Here is a 16,417-nt window from a genome sequence, read left to right as displayed (position 1 = left end):
CGCATGATCTCTTGCCAGAAAATATCATAGATGTGATCGATTCTTAGCGACGTTTTTCCTTCAAACACTTTGATATATACCAGTAGAGAATCAATAGACTCAACAATTTTTGAATCATTGTAAGCTGGGATTTGTTAGCCTTTTGGATATTCATAATATTCACCTCATTTTACTGAACTTGTTTGAACAATATATTGTCACTCAGACGTATCTACTTCGACAAAAGACGTGACACCTTTACCAAATAAAAGATGGTCGTATGATCAATTTCGTGCTTTTGATTTCGAGAAATTGTCCTTGAATTTGTTAATCCGATATATGCCTTTGTCCATAAATTTACGATCTACTCAAATAATCAATCACATATTTCTGAAAACCAATATATCCGATTTGACAGCCCTTTTCACAAAACTGTTTGTAGGTTACAATTTTTTAGGGAAATAATTGTCTTAATTGAAAAACTAGATGTCTTTGTTTTCAATTCATAAGGGGTCTTTATATACAGGAACCTATTAAAGTAGGCAAAACAATAGCTAATTAGTTACTTTTTGGAAAAGCAACTCTTGCAAGACATATGCATAAATTGTTTGAGACATTTACCTCCCTTAAAACAACATTAAATATAAGGGAACATTGCAAATGAATAATATTGGTATGAATTTTTTAATTGCTAAACTGAACATTTGCTCACAAGACATAACTAAGCAACTATCACTGCAGATAAATCTGAGTGATACAGTACTGTCTACCTGACCATGTTTGTGCAGTCATATTGTCCTCCTATACCAACTTCCATTATAGCCACATCAACCTGTTCCTGCAGAAATACGTGCAAGGCCATTACTGTCAGGAAACCAAAATAGTTTGGCATCAAGTCTTCATGCTCGGCCTGAAATAAATCATACATAGCACCATAACATTTGTATTTCTGCTGATTCAAAGTTTCTTTTATCACACATAATGTACATGTCAGCCATTTAATCACACATTTCTCATTTTCCTAACTCATATTTCTACAAGGCCGCCTTCAAAATCACCCCAGAAATGTTACGCTGGTTGACAGTCTTAGCAATTGTAGTATGTATGTTGACTAAGCCGTGCCACAATGTGTGGTTACACCAGTGTTTGCTTGCTCCCAGTCTTTAAGGTGTGCACAAAGCAAAACAGGAACCAGTATTTTGTATAGATTACATTGGCTGTCACATAACATGTGGAAGGACCATCAACTACTCGACAGCAGCTGTAGTAGCAATTATGGTTGTTCAACCAAAGTAGGTCAATATGTTTTTTAAAAGCTTTTTAATTAAATTTTAAACAGATTTATTAATAAAGTAAAATTAAACACGCTAAAGCAAATAACATACATTGTAAACAAATATTGCCTAACTGACTTTTATATACATGCTGAAGAAATGCAAATATTCCCCAAAGGCTTTTTGTTGAAAGAGTTTTAAATGAAATATACATGTAAATAAAATTAACTTAACAAGAGGGTCATGATGACCCTGGATCGCTCACCTGAGTAATATGAACTACATGTTTCAAATGTCAAACTGATGATAAAATATTAAGAAAGTCAGTAGGTCATATTCATGGTCAATGAAATTCAGTTTTACGATTTGTGTCCAAAACTGTGTATGTCATCAAAATTTCAAGGCTGTATCTTAAAAAACAGAAAAGTAGGTCAGTAGGTCAAGGTCACAGTCAAGTGACATCATATTACTTGGGGTCATCAGGTAATTATAATTAAACAGTCTTGGAAATAGGATCAGATGATTTTTTAAGTATTTTTTCCTATATAACTCACATAATAGCTAGGTGACCCCAGGGCGGGGCCTCTTTTAACCCCAGGGGCATAATTTGAACAATTTTGGTAGAGGACTACTAGACAATGCATCATACTAAATATCAAAAGCCTAGGTCATATGGTTTCAGAAAAGAAGATTTTTAAAGTTTTTTTCTATATAAGTCTATATAAAACTTTGGACCTCCAGGGCAGGGCCTCTGTTCACCCCAGTGGTACAATTTGAACAATTTTGGGACCCCCAGGGCAGGGCCATATTTGACCCTAGGAGAATAATTTGAACAATCTTGGTAGAGGACCGCTAGATGATGCTATATACCAAATATCAAAGCCCTAGACTGTGTGGTTTTGTACAAGAAGATTTTCAAAGTTTTCCCTATGTAAGTCTATATAAACCATGTGACCCCCGGGGCGGGGCCATATTTGACTCTAGGGGGATAATTTGAATAATTTTGGTAGAGGACCACTAGAAGATGCTACACACCAGATATCAAAGCCCTAGGCCCTGTGGTTCTGGATAAGAAGATTTTCAAAGTTTTCCCTATGTAAGTCTATATAAACCATGTGACCCCCGGGGCGGGGCCATATTTGACCCTAGGGGGATAATTTGAACAATTGTGGTAGAGGACCACTAGATAATGCTACATACCAGATATCAAAGCCCTAGGCCCTGTGGTTTTGGACAAGAAGATTTTTAAAGTATTTTCCTTTTGGTTGGTTGCCATGGCAACGAGAGTTCTGCATGGAATTCAGTTCTTTGAACAACTTTGAAAGGGGGCCACCCAAGGATCATTCCTGTGTAATTCTGCCCAGTCGTTTTCAAGAAGAAGATTTTTTTAGAAAATGTTGACAGACACACGACGCACGACGGACATTGAGCGGTCACAGAAGCTCACCATGAGCCTTTGGCTCAGGGGAGCTAAAAATATTATCGTAAGTGAACAAAAAAGGGATCTGCCAAATAAAACCAAGAGCACTGCAATGCAGAGCAATATACACACAAAATAAAGTCATATGAGCTTTGACCCCTAAGTGTGACCTTGACCTTGAAGCAAGCCATCTGAAATATGTGCTCTGCATATCGTCTCGATGTGGTAAACATTTGTGCCAAGTTTCTTTGAAATCCTTCAAGCAGTTCAACAGTTACAGAGCGGACACAAAACAAACTGACATGACATTTGCGTCCCTTCGGGCGTATGAAAATCAAAAGTCATACCTTTGTCTTATCCAGTCTATCGTAAACTTCCCAGAAGTATGAAGCAAACTTCTCCCGCTCCAATGGAACACCATTCACAGAAAATCTTTCTCTTACTTCAACCAAATGTGGTGAACTGTAAAAAACATAAAAAGATATAATTAACCTTCACGTGATACATTCTAATGGTCAATGTATCCAGTTTCTAGTCTGCAGAACTACAGCATTTATCAACAAGAGGGTCATGATGACCCAGGATCGCTCACCTGAGTAATATGAGCTACATGTTTCAAATGTCAAACTGATGATAAAATATTAAGAAAGTCAGTAGGTCACATTCATGGTCAATGAAATTCAGTTTTACGATTTGTGTGCAAAACTGTGTATGTCATCAAAATTTCAAGGCTGTATCTTGTATCTTAAAAAACAAGAAAGTAGGTCAGTAGGTCAAGGTCACAGTCAAGTGACATCATATTACTTGGGGTCATCAGGTAATTATAATTAAACAGTCTTGGAAATAGGATCAGATGATTTTTTAAGTATTTTTCCTCACATAATAACTAAGTGACCCCAGGGCGGGGCCTCTTTTAACCCCAGGGGCATAATTTGAACAATTTTGGTAGAGGACTACTAGACAATGCATCATATCAAATATCAAAAGCCTAGGTCGTACGGTTTCAGACAAGATTTTTAAAGCTTTTTCCTATAGAAGTCTATATAGAACTTTGGACCTCCAGGGCAGGGCCTCTTTTCACCCAAGGGGTACAATTTGAACAATTTTGGTTGAGGACCATAAGACAATGCTACAAACCAAATATCAAAGGTCTTAAGTGTTGTGGTTTCAGACAAGAAGATTTTTAAACTTTTTTCCTATGTCTATGTAAAATTTTGGACCCCCGGGCGGGGCCATATTTGACCCTAGGGAGATAATTTGACCAATCTTGGTAGAGGACCGCTAGATGATGCTAAATACCAAATATTAAAGCCCTAGGCCATGTGGTTTTGTACAAGAAGATTTTCAAAGTTTTCCCTATATAAGTCTATATAAACCATGTGACCCCCGGGGCGGGGCCATATTTGACCCTAGGGGGATAATATGAACAATTTTGGTAGAGGACTACTAGATGAAGCCCTAGGCCATGTGGTTTTGGACAAGAAGATTTCTAAAGTTTTTCCTTTCGATTGCTATGGCAACCAGAGTTCTGCATGGAATTAAATTCTTTGAACAATTTTGAAAGGGGGCCACCCAAGGATCATTCCTGTGAAGTTTGGTGTAATTCTGCCCAGTGGTTTTCAAGAAGATTTTTTTAGAAATTGTTGACGCACAGTGAGCTAAAAATTATATTTCAAGGGAGCTTTTAAATTTTTAATGATGTTTTTAAAAATTTTCTTCAAACAGGTTGAACAGACTGATAAATTTAGTAAAATTTTGTACACAAAAAAAATTATCACACAAACAAAATTATCAGGCTTTGCAAAGTTGTCAGACTAACTGGCATGTCAGACAAGTTTTTGCAAAGTACCTGATCAGCAGATGTCAAACAGTTAGCAATCCAAATTTGGTGAAGAGTCATTTCCTTTGACAACAGTACTTTAATGAATGTCTTGATACATATATATGCCAGCTATTGTTCAAGAGCCAGCTTGATACATATATATGCCAGCTATTGTTCAGGAGCCAGCTTGATACATAATATATGCCAGCTATTGTTCAGAAGCCAGTCTAAATCTGTATCATGTACGCCATGACCTTTTTCAATGAATTGTGAAAATGTAGTCCAGATAAATTTTCATTCTGTCAGACAATAATTGTTCGTTTCCATGACTGAATGCAAGACTGTCTATTCAGCACAATGACATGATATTGCCATATCAACTTTTTTGCAAAATACTATGACAGCCCTTAGAATATCTGAGGTTCTATAAATCATTTATAAAACCTAACACGCAAATTTATTAACCACTAATTTGGCTGTGCATTATAAAATAAGTTACTACACAAAATATAACTAAAGAGATCATTAGTTTGTCTCAGAATTTACCTGAAAAATCCTGTTTTGTAACCATGGTGTCGTAACAAACTCTCACAGAAGGCACATGTAGAGCCTTTACCCTTTGTACCACTGACATGTATGACATTGAGGCGGTTCACATCTTTCTCCTGTAACATAGGTAAACTGTAAACACATTTTGTTATACCGCTTCATGGATTCAAGTCTCACTGCCAATATAGCAAACATCTATATACAAATTCTTCAGACTTTTTTAACCAAAAAAATTTAAAATGTTTTCAAATGTCATGGTTGGAGGTACCACCTTGCAGGTGCAGACGCTCATGTGATTCTTTTGTCTCTGTATAATAGAAATATTGTCCTACCTGTGATTTTCTAAGTCCAAAAGGGGCCATAATTCTTTCAAAAAGCAATGCAGAGTTTTGGTGCTTGTGCAGAGTCAGCTTTTAATGGCGAATAACTGCTCTGGAGTTTTAAAGCAATAGCTTTGACCGTTAAGGAGAAAAGTTGACCTAAATGCAAAATTTAACCAAGAAATATGACATTTTCTAAGTCCAAAAGGGGCCATTATTCTTGCAAAGAGCTGGATGTAGTTATGTTTCTTGCTATACAGAGTTAGCATCTGATGTTGAACAAGTGTTGCAAGTTTTAAAGCAATAGCTTTGATAGTTTAGTAGAAAAGCTGACCTAAATACAAAACTTAACCAAGAAATATGATTTTCTAAGTCCAAAGGGGGCCATAACTCTTGCAAAAAGCAGGATGGAGTTATGTTTCTTGCTGTACAGTGTCAGCTATTGATGATGAACAAGTGTTATAAGTTTCAAAGCAATAGCCTTGATAGTTTAGGAGAAAATCTATGCCAAAGCCGATCAAGTGGTGACAATAACTCTTCATTTTTTTCTCTCAAAAAGTCAGATGAGCTTATAAGAAAAAGGAATAAACAATACATATTACATTACATTAAAAAGTCAGAAAATCTCCAAGGTGTATACAGCTTTACACAAAATTGCCAAGCAAACTGCATTAGGGTAGCAGGTGACACGTGTTTTAGAAAACTAATTCTGCACCCTCCATGGAAGTCCTTGGTTTAATACCTACTGGTTCAACCAATATTGCAGGTATTGGTATTATTTGTTCAGTACAGTATTTCTTCTAGTTCAGCTAGAATCAGAGACAGACATGAACTGAACATTAAACTTAAAATGCCAGTGGGAACACTGAGTGAAGTACTCATAAACCTGTATGCCAATCCGTTCTGCGTATTTCCACATTCTTGGTATGTTGAGATGGGCCCTTTTGTCCCTTTCTTGTCGTATTTTCTCCAAGGTCTGCGCATTGGTCTGCAAGGTGTTTAACTTCTTCACTGCCTCCTAAAGATATGATACATCCAAAGTAAATGAATTCCAGTATTTTACCCAAATTTTAACTGAAAATTGACAACAAAATTTATCTCTCTTGTCTGCACTTCTTTTTAATTAACAACGTATCACTGTGATAGAAGGAAACCTTTAATTTTTTATCTAGCAAAGCATTAGCAACTATTTGAAAACATTCTGATCAACACTTTTTGGAGGAGGGAATGGTGTTTAATTTCGGCCATAAAAGCAGGCAAAAAAAAAACTACTGAAAAGATTATAATTTAAAATCTTAGAGCGGACATATATTTTTGCAACAACAGAATAAATTTGAACTTTTTTGTTGAGAATTATTTTTGTGGGTAGACACAAAAATAAAGTCCATTAAAATGGACCCTACATCAAATGGACAAATACCACACCTCACTGATTTTATCACACATGGTTTTCCAAAATTAACCAAAATCTGTATCACTTGCTGAACAAAAATCAAAAAGAATTATATAATACATATTCAAAATTGGGATAATTATTGGTGTATGGTATATCAAGTCATCCAAATTCATCTATTTTCTTAACTCCTTTTCACTTTGTTCAGCATCAGGGTAGTGACATAAAACTATCACCAGAGTTCTCTAAGGCTTCAATTAGGAATATAAAGTATTTAATTTCTATGTGTGGTTAACCAGTACCCTGACCAATATTTTCACGAATATTTACAGTTATTCTGATATCTAAATAAGTAAATAATACAAATTTTATCTATCATTAATCTTTCAAACAATCCACAATAAAGATAACCCAGCTTTCAAAAACAGCTTCAAAGTCAAGATAGGCTATAAGATATGATAACTCTCAATATCTCAGATTTTGTCTTACTCAAATTCTTGATAATTTAAATAGATACAGAATAAATTTTGTGCAAAAATTTTATGTGTCATGTTATTGGTGCACATGCAACATGCTGTTTTTCTTTCCCACTTGAAACCCCAACTAGTTAAAACTATTGTGATTGTGCAATGCCATCACCCCATTGGTACCTACAGTTGTCTTGTAAATACAGGTGAGGAATCATCAAGAAAAGCATAATTAGTGTTCTTTTTTTTCTTCATAGACAAGCAATCTAAATAAAGCAGTTACTAATAGTATATTTGTCCAGAAACAGGTTCGTCTTGTCCGGATTCTGGTCCCCTAACTAGATTTTCTTTTTTTGCACACTTTGTCATTTTGTGAATTTCTAATTTTTAAAATAAAATAATGAAAAGTATAGTTCTTATTTTTTACCCATCTGTTGGGATTTGATTTCATCAAACACAAAAATAACTTCTTAACTCAAAATTTAGTGCCTAAAAATTATTTTCTTCACACAGCATTTCATTTCTTAGGAACTGCTTAATAATGACCTTGATGATATGTAACAGGTTAAAAGTAAGTATTTCCAGTGGCAGATACATACATTTCTCTTTTTTTTTTTAGATTAAAAAAAAAAACAGTGTTAAAAAGTCACTTGCTTCGATTTTCCTTAATTTCTCTTTAAATGAAAGACTTTCAAGCTACATATGCATCATTGTAACTATAGAACACTGAAGGAAATTATTAATAGCAAATTGTTTCAAGAAATCTTGGTATGTTTTGAATATGTCTTTTCAGTTGTCAGTTTCTGATATTTTGGACATGTATTAAATGTATCAAAATTTGACTTGACTTTAATTGTGGATGTATTTTCTATTATAAAAACTCAGGGTAATAATACTAATTAGCATAAAAAGTTTGAAATCTTGAATAGTTTTTTCCATATTTCAAGAATACACAGACCATAAAATTGATATGTTATGAGATAACTATCTAAAACAAATTAAAAAAAACTACCTTCATCTTGAAGATATTTAAAATGGTTACAACCAGTATCTGAACCTATTAATTTGCAATGTTACAGATTTGTTGCACCTGAGACAGAAGCTGTTTTCACAGATTCCACTGTCAGACCGAGTCAGAAATTTTCTTGTAATAAAGTTGATTCTAATTCATTTAGAGAACTATATTCCTGATTTTTTAACACTGTTTTAAATAGTATAACAATGTGCTCTCTTACTTTAGTCCTGCTGTTGACTTAAAAGAACTATTATAGGAAATATTGCATGCAAGAGATTAGGTCCAGATAACATACAAGTAAATATGCTATTTAAGTGTAGAACTGAAGCACAATGTCTTGAAATGAATATATGTATAATGTAAAATGATTGTTAACTATGTTTGAAAGAGGACTACAAGGAACTGTGCCTTCCTCTATAAATAAAGTTTAATTTTAATTATTATTATATACAGAACAGGAGTACAATATGTCTCAAAATGCCATTCAAAATGCGTATTTGTACAATAAGTTCATTGTAGGTTTTACAATTCCTTTCAAGGTGATCAATATTATTTAGACTAGGATCTCATGGATTGACAGAGAAAATAGCACATATTTAATACCATTAAATGGTAACTTCACATTTCCAATTAATCCAAACTCTTACAAAGTTCATAAAATTCAAAATATCACATCTTTCTACCAATCATTAGGTATCTGGCCTAGATGATGCCATAGTACAAGAAATCTAATTATTACTGGACTTATTCAAGGAGACATTTCAATAATTAACACCTGTTTGTCATTAAAATTTACGAATTAATATATTTTAAGACTTCAGTTTTAGTAATAAAGCAAAATGTTTCAGAAGTTAATTGACCTCAACTGGTCATTATATAGATCAAGGTTACTGGTAAAAAGTCATGTATAAACTATCAAGTTACATTTTAAATACACTGTAACAATGACTGTAACTTGTTATAAATTATGGTATAAGACTAAGTATCTTTAACAAATTACAGCTGAAGGGACACAAATTTTCTTAAAGGGGAAATATACATTTCTACACATTCAAGAATTCATAACAAAACTTTAACAATTGTGTCTTATTTTCAACTGGTTAATTCCTTCTTTGCGTATAGCATTCTTATGCTATTTAATCTAGATTGTCTGGGATTATTTACATAGGCAAAAGAAATCCTACTGTCAAAATCACTGGAAATACTGAGGCAAAACAAAAGTTATATCATTTGTGCAAAACCACTCATTAATGAGCCACACCATGAGAAAACCAACATAGTCCATTTGCGACCAGCAAGGATCCAGATCCGAGCAGTCTAGTCAGGATTCATGCTGTTCGCTAACAGTTCCTCTAATTGTAATAGGCTTTGAAAGCGAACAGCATGGATCCTGACCAGAATGTGCAGATGTACAGGCTGGTCTGGATTCATGCTGGTCGCAAATGTACAGTGTTGGTTTTCTCATGGTGCTTCTCATTAAATATTATTTGTGAGGATATTATATTGTTGCATACCAGTACATAATGTTTTAAATCTAAAATGATCTTTTTGGCGAAGGCCATTTCACCATCATATCTTGTAGAAATGGTCTTTGCCATAAAAGACATAAAATTATAGCATATGCAGAATATATAAAAGCAAAACCCATGACCACATGACAGTAAACTAAAGAAAACACAACATGAAAAAGACTGATTTCCCCCAAAACCCCACCTACCCAACCCCTCCTCCCCTTCCCATAAATAAACAAGAGCTGTTGGAGGACAGCAATGCTTGACTTTTCAACAGATCTGTCAATTAAATGAATATAAAAGTTGAAAAATGGGCATAATTTTGTTAAAAAAATCAAAAACAGTTTGGAACATGTGCAATGCAATTCTGTTCATTGCAGTGTATAAATGTGTGAAGTTTCAATCCATTTCCATTCATGGGTACTGAAGTTTCAGCTAACATTCAAAAACTTCACCAAAAAAGGGCGCATAATATTGTTAAAAAGCAAAATTATAGAGTTATGGAACCTGCCTAATATAAGTCAGTTCATCGCAGTGAGTAAGTGTGTGAAGTTTCAATCCATTAATTCCCATTTATAAGTGAGTACTGAGATACCACCTAACATACCAAAACTTAACCAAATCAGGACACTTTCACCAACGAATGGGTGAGTCCAACTGTTCTACCTGTTCTTCAAACAGTCTGGGTCTAACTGTTCTACCTGTTCTTCAAACAGTCCAGTAATAAAGCTGCATGCAACTATATAAGCCAGATAAACTTGTCAAATGCAAGAAAGTTAGTATTGTAGACAATTAGATTCTGACCAAAATTGTATCCTCCAAAACAAATACCTAAAAAAATAAATGTATTTTATACTTCTTTATCCAAAACAAATACTAGATATTTACCTATAAACATGTAGCAAATTTATGCTGAGTCAATTAGCCAATTCTGCTAAAGACATATGGTAAACTTATACTGATTAACATTTTCTAATTACTTGTAAGTTTTTAATTAAGTGCTATACAATAGAAGAAAAGTAAATGCTCCCTTTTTATAATGTTTTGGTACTAACACTAGAATTTGGACACAATTACATTTTGGAAAGATACAATTCTGTCTGGGGACTACAGGTCAAAACTGGAGAAAAAACACAATGCCCAACAAAACAGCTTTATTTCCCTGTGTAACTCATTGTAAGGATGAACAGCCATTTCTAGGGAAATAACTCAATCTGAAGGGCTTAACCTAGAACTCACTGGACTTCTTAAAATGTAAACAGACAAGTGTGCAATTGACAGAATATATGTCCGAGGCGCACTATTTTCACAATAATACTAAAGGTTAAACATTAATGCTGCTTGAAACGTTATACTTTGCAAAAGTCCCATAATTTATTATTATCTGAAATTCAGAGCACAGTAGTCTGAAATCTGATCTTTAACACACCACAAGTCTCATCTTTAAAAATAAAAGCAATAAGCCTCTGTATAAAAGATCTACTTTCATGTAAAGGGTTATCTTATTTAAAGAAAGATCAGACATGTGGTGTCTTGTGGATAGAAATTCAAACTCTTCTGTTTAGATCCCTATAGGATTTCCTGCAGCCAGGATTTTGCTTTCATTTTATCTGCAATTTTATTAATTATTTTTGACAATGATCCATTTAGTTTTTGGTTTTTTAAAGTTTTTTTTAAAATAACTTTTTAACGGGCACTATGGTAAACATTAATCAGCCCTTACACACTGAAGGAGTATTTGTTTGTTATGTTGTGATGAGCTTGAACATAAACCTCAAACATGTCAGGTTTGAATCTTTAACCACCTGGTTTAAACTGGTCCACCTGGGGTCAATAGTAACAGAAAACAGAAATATTCAATACTACACTATGATAAAACAGTTATGGATTTTAATAATCTTATTATTATTTCATTATTTTCATTTTTTTTGCTCTATTATATTAAATATTCTGATTATAAAAATAAACAACAGCAGTCTCATATGACGTGACAACATGCACAACTATGTGAGACACTTTCACATATATACTAGCTTCTGGGGAACTCCTTACATGCGATAATAACACAAAATTTCTATTTTAAAAAGAGGCATCATTTTGACTAAATAAAACCAAAAGCTGTTTAGCTCTGTCCTGTTAAGTCATTTTATGATTTCAAAGACATGATTGTGTGAAACTTGACTTTGCTACAGTTAAGAAGAGGCATAATTTATAGTTCACTAGGCTGGATAATCAGGGTTTTTTTTCAGCCGTTTTTATAGCCGTTATTGGGCTATATTCCCAATGCCAAAAAGTATGTATTTTTCCCAAAATGAGTGCAAAAATTCCCAATCCTACATTCTGAAAAAAATTTCATCAAAATTGAACAAACATTGACCAAATTATGGACAATTTTGTAATGGTAGTATCCTAAAGAGGTTGTACAATGTGAAACAAGTGTATAAGAAAGTACTTTAAAAACACATCCTTACTGTATCCTATGGGACTAAATATTTCCCAATTTGGAACATTTACGCGTCAGAATTCCCAATATTGGGGGTATAGGCTATGTTCCCAAAACAGGAAGAAAAAACCCTGATAATGGATGTTCTTGATTTACTTAACATCATATGAAAATTAATCAAGGCATGTATGGATCCAACTTCCTCAATGCGTACCTGCACGCACTAGGTATGCACTAAAAAACATAGTCCAATTTTCAATGTGTTACTTTTTCACATATATATTTTACACAAATACACAGCAAAGCTGGAGCTCTCTTAGGTCATATAGTGATGCCACAAACATGTTTGAAATCTGAAAGCATTTAGTCTGAGTCTCGTAGTCCTTGAAAACCAGCTCACGTGATGCCGACACTGATGACGGGTGACAACAACAGATCTATTGTCTGAAAAATTTCCGAAAATTAAGCTAAAAATGAACAACTGATTCATCATTATATACTTAGTGTTTCCTGCATTCAACTTGTTAATGTTAGCACTGTGACTGTGATGTTTATTAAATTTAATGTATGGAGTCCACAAAATTTGAAATAAGTAAATTCTGTATAAATATAACAGTGCTATTATTTAGAGGATATTACACGAGTGTCTTTTCATACTGAATTTATTAAACAAGCTGAATAAAATAATAAAATGCAACTCTGCCGAGCATTTTATCCATTTTATTCAACAAGTTTAATAATTCAATTTGGAAAGTCACAAATGTAATATTCCTTTTATCACATGTTAGTTTTTCCTACCAAAATATTGAAAAATCTTCCTTCTTAAGCTTAAAATAATCAAAAGCAAGTTAATTTGACCAACATCTCTATATTTTAAACGACACTGACGTCAAAGGTTTATTACACTAGTGTATTGTCATATTTATGTAATGGCTTTATTACACTCCCGCGACCTCAAATATGTGACAATAAAACGTATCAAATATTAATGCCTGGTAAGCTCATAATTTATAATTTTGGTGTCATTTGAAAGTGTATTGTCTACTGAAAAAGAAAATATAAATTATATGACCAAAATGTTATAGAATTATTCATTTTTTACATTATAGTTTTCAACGATACTTCCAACAGAAATCCAGTTATTACAGTGAATTAAAAGTTTATCATTCCACAGCCAAAAATAGACCCCGACTTAGTGAACTGCCCATACTATACTGTGGACTTTGTGGTCATCTTATTTACTAATTCTTATTCAGCATATACAAATCTATCAAATGATACAAAAAATACATTGGGTCACCAGGCATTTTGTGGATCCAATACCTTGACATCTGTTTCCAACAGCTCAGCTGCAGTATACATTTTAAGGAGCCCATGAGCGTTCAGAGTTTTACTTACCCACAACTTTCTATATATCTTGAAAATAAGATAAGTTTAATTAATCAGCTGCATCTTTTTTTTATTTTAAGTTTCATTTTCAAAATATTGCAATAGTAATTATTATGCATTTAAGTTAAAAAAAGTTTGCTCATATTTTCTAGAAAAACACAAAACAATAAACTAGTGCAGTCTTAACTCCCTTTGCACAAATCAGCATTTTTCAATACAATTTACAAAGAGTTTACTTAAAAGTACAACCATGCACTATGCATACTGGTGGGGAGATGGCAAATGAATGTGTGAACTTTCAACAAATATGAACCTAGTATTTTAAAGGGTCATAATGACTTAATATATTAAGACTGGTTCTCAAGTGCTATGAATGTTAAATCTATCAATTTCTTGTTAAATTATTTTTTATTACAAATCAAAGTTTCAGTATTTGATTGAATTGATTCAGCCAGGCAATTTGTAACTTTGTATATTTATAAGAGAGATTTTGGCAGTCAATGTCCTAAAGATCTAACCTGAGCCATTTTAGACTGTATAACATTTCAGTGACACAAGAAGTTCATCCAAAGTTGGAAAAAGTCTGACATGCTGTACCTCTTTGAACAGCTTACTACATGAATTTCTGTGTATTGGGAGCTATATTCCACTGTTGTCTGACAAGGGTCTGGTATTCCATGGACTAAAGGGGTTTTTAGTTGACCTTTATATTCCTGTGAAGGGAACCTAGTTTTGATTAGCTTCTCAATCTGACCTATTTATGTGGGCGTGCGAGAGATCGTTGGAAACATCCATGCAGGCAGTACTGTGAGGGAATATCGGAAGTTTCCTTCTTGTGACATAAATAACCAGACACTTGGAGGGACTGATTTCCATACTCCAGTCCAAGTCCCACATTTGTAATATTTTCAAAGTCATTTTGGAGGGTAGTTGATTGTCTGACAAAGGTAAGTGACAGGACATAATATTGTAGTGTCAGTTGCAAATACATACATGTAGACAAATTTTAGAATGGATATGCTGCGGGAGATTATTTATGAAAGGAAGATCAAGGGCCTAAGGACAGACCCCTGTAGAACTCCAGAAGTAACAAGTACAGGCTCTGAGCTAGTACCGTTTAGGTTTATGGAATGGATTGAAGCTGGTTGTTGCGGAAGTTCTTAATCCATTTATATCAATTATACCATAGCAGGTTTTTGTCCACTTCATAACAGGGCCAGTTATAAATAGGCTCCTACCCTCAGAAAATTTCTTTTAAATCATGCTGTTTGTGACAGTCAGTTACATGCATAATTAGTTGGGTTAAACTGGATCTTTTCTTTTGAAAACCATGCTGGTGATAATACGGTATGCCAAGAATTAAACTTTAGTTTAAAGTGTTTTGTAATTGATGCGGATTCTTTCATGCTCTATCAAATTCAAAGTTTTTGAAAAGTACACATGTACGCATATGGGCCTGTAGTCGTCCAAATAACAGGTTGTTTAGGATAATCAGCCTGGTAACTTTGACGGTAGCTGTCCCATCACAGGTTAAGAGGGATGGCAATTATAAAATATCAGATCACAAAGCCATCTGGATCAGCTGAATGCGTAAGGCTATGCCTGTAAGTGTCTTGTATTTCAATAAATCTGTATCAGTGATCACCCTCAGATACAAACACTATTTTAAAATAATTTGTTATTTTATTTATTCCAGACACTCTAACAGTCTAACTCTACTGTAAGCTACGTCTTTTACTAAACATTTTATTTCAAAACATTGTACAGCAAACACATCATCGACTATTTATAATTTAAACAGAGCCAACAGAAAAATATTGTTGATACAAAGTAATACAGTTACATACGATTCAGCAAAGTTATACTGTTAAATACCGCTCGTACCACTGGTACGAAACCGACTGAGTACGAATAATTATTCTTTGTTTACATAACTGTAAATGTAAAAATACCTCATATTTTGAGCTGTCACCCTTGACAACCGCTGATGTAACTGTGCGAACCATTGCACTATTTCAATGTATACAAAAGTACATAAAATCCGTGATTTTTATTAATTTCGTTGATCACGGTCTTTCAACGTGCTTTCGTTTCATGCCAAGAGCAAGTGGCCGTTCTCACGTGACATAATGGTATTTATAGATTTTAAGACGAAAGCTACCATTTCCGTATTTTCGAATGAAATGGTCTCACATACCTTCATTTTTCCGCATGATTGGACCGCATAACTTAGAAATGAGCTTTGCCCAAAGTGACTTTGAAACATATTATTTTTTAGGCTTACTTTGTGTATAACACTTAGTAAATACTGAAGAATTTCTTCGTTTTACCAGATAAAGTCATTATGTACATGTTTAATAACGTGAGTAGAACATGCAGTCAGTCAGTGTTTAATTCCGCCCTTTCAGGCACAGTATATGTATAGCATTACGCTATGCATAGAGTGTCGATCCCTGGCATATCACCAGGCATCTATCTATCTATCTAGCTATCTTTTTATCTAGCTATCTAGCTGCCTGTCCGTCTGTCTGTCTGTCTGTCTGTCCTTTTGATTTCTTAGATCTTATTTCAGATTTCAACCTTACCCAGATGGTTTCTGAACCCACCAGAGGAGAAAACACCTTAGACCTTTTCCTGACTTCAAATTATACCCTCATTAACCAAGATTGTACTCTTCCAGCCACTGCTGACCATGAAAGTATCTCTTTTATTGCAGATATGAAACCCAAACAACTAAGACAACCCCCAAGAGAAATTCCTTTGTACAGAAAGGCTGACTGGGACGGTTTTAAAGAATACATGGTCAAGTCAAATATAACATCCTTCAAAATCACC

General features: G+C 34.0%; 1 protein-coding gene across 1 annotated transcript in view; it reads right to left on the bottom strand.

Moving 5' to 3' along the window:
• Positions 1 to 15,690, bottom strand: part of LOC123547073 (folylpolyglutamate synthase, mitochondrial-like) — a 28,363-nt gene extending 12,673 nt beyond the window's left edge. Inside the window, exons 1-6 of the mRNA XM_053524062.1 lie at positions 15,535 to 15,690; positions 13,592 to 13,609; positions 6,251 to 6,382; positions 5,042 to 5,160; positions 3,021 to 3,135; positions 750 to 889 (exon numbers count right to left, since the gene is read on the bottom strand). Coding sequence (XP_053380037.1) covers positions 750 to 889; positions 3,021 to 3,135; positions 5,042 to 5,160; positions 6,251 to 6,382; positions 13,592 to 13,609; positions 15,535 to 15,588 — 578 coding nt within the window. The 5' untranslated portion in view covers positions 15,589 to 15,690. The remainder of the gene's footprint in view (positions 1 to 749; positions 890 to 3,020; positions 3,136 to 5,041; positions 5,161 to 6,250; positions 6,383 to 13,591; positions 13,610 to 15,534) is intronic.
• Between the last annotated feature and the right edge of the window lie 727 nt (positions 15,691 to 16,417).

The sequence above is a fragment of the Mercenaria mercenaria genome, chromosome 15 (assembly GCF_021730395.1).
Source record: "Mercenaria mercenaria strain notata chromosome 15, MADL_Memer_1, whole genome shotgun sequence".
Classification (NCBI taxonomy): Eukaryota; Metazoa; Mollusca; class Bivalvia; order Venerida; family Veneridae; genus Mercenaria; species Mercenaria mercenaria.
This window is presented reverse-complemented; position numbering and strand designations above follow the sequence as displayed.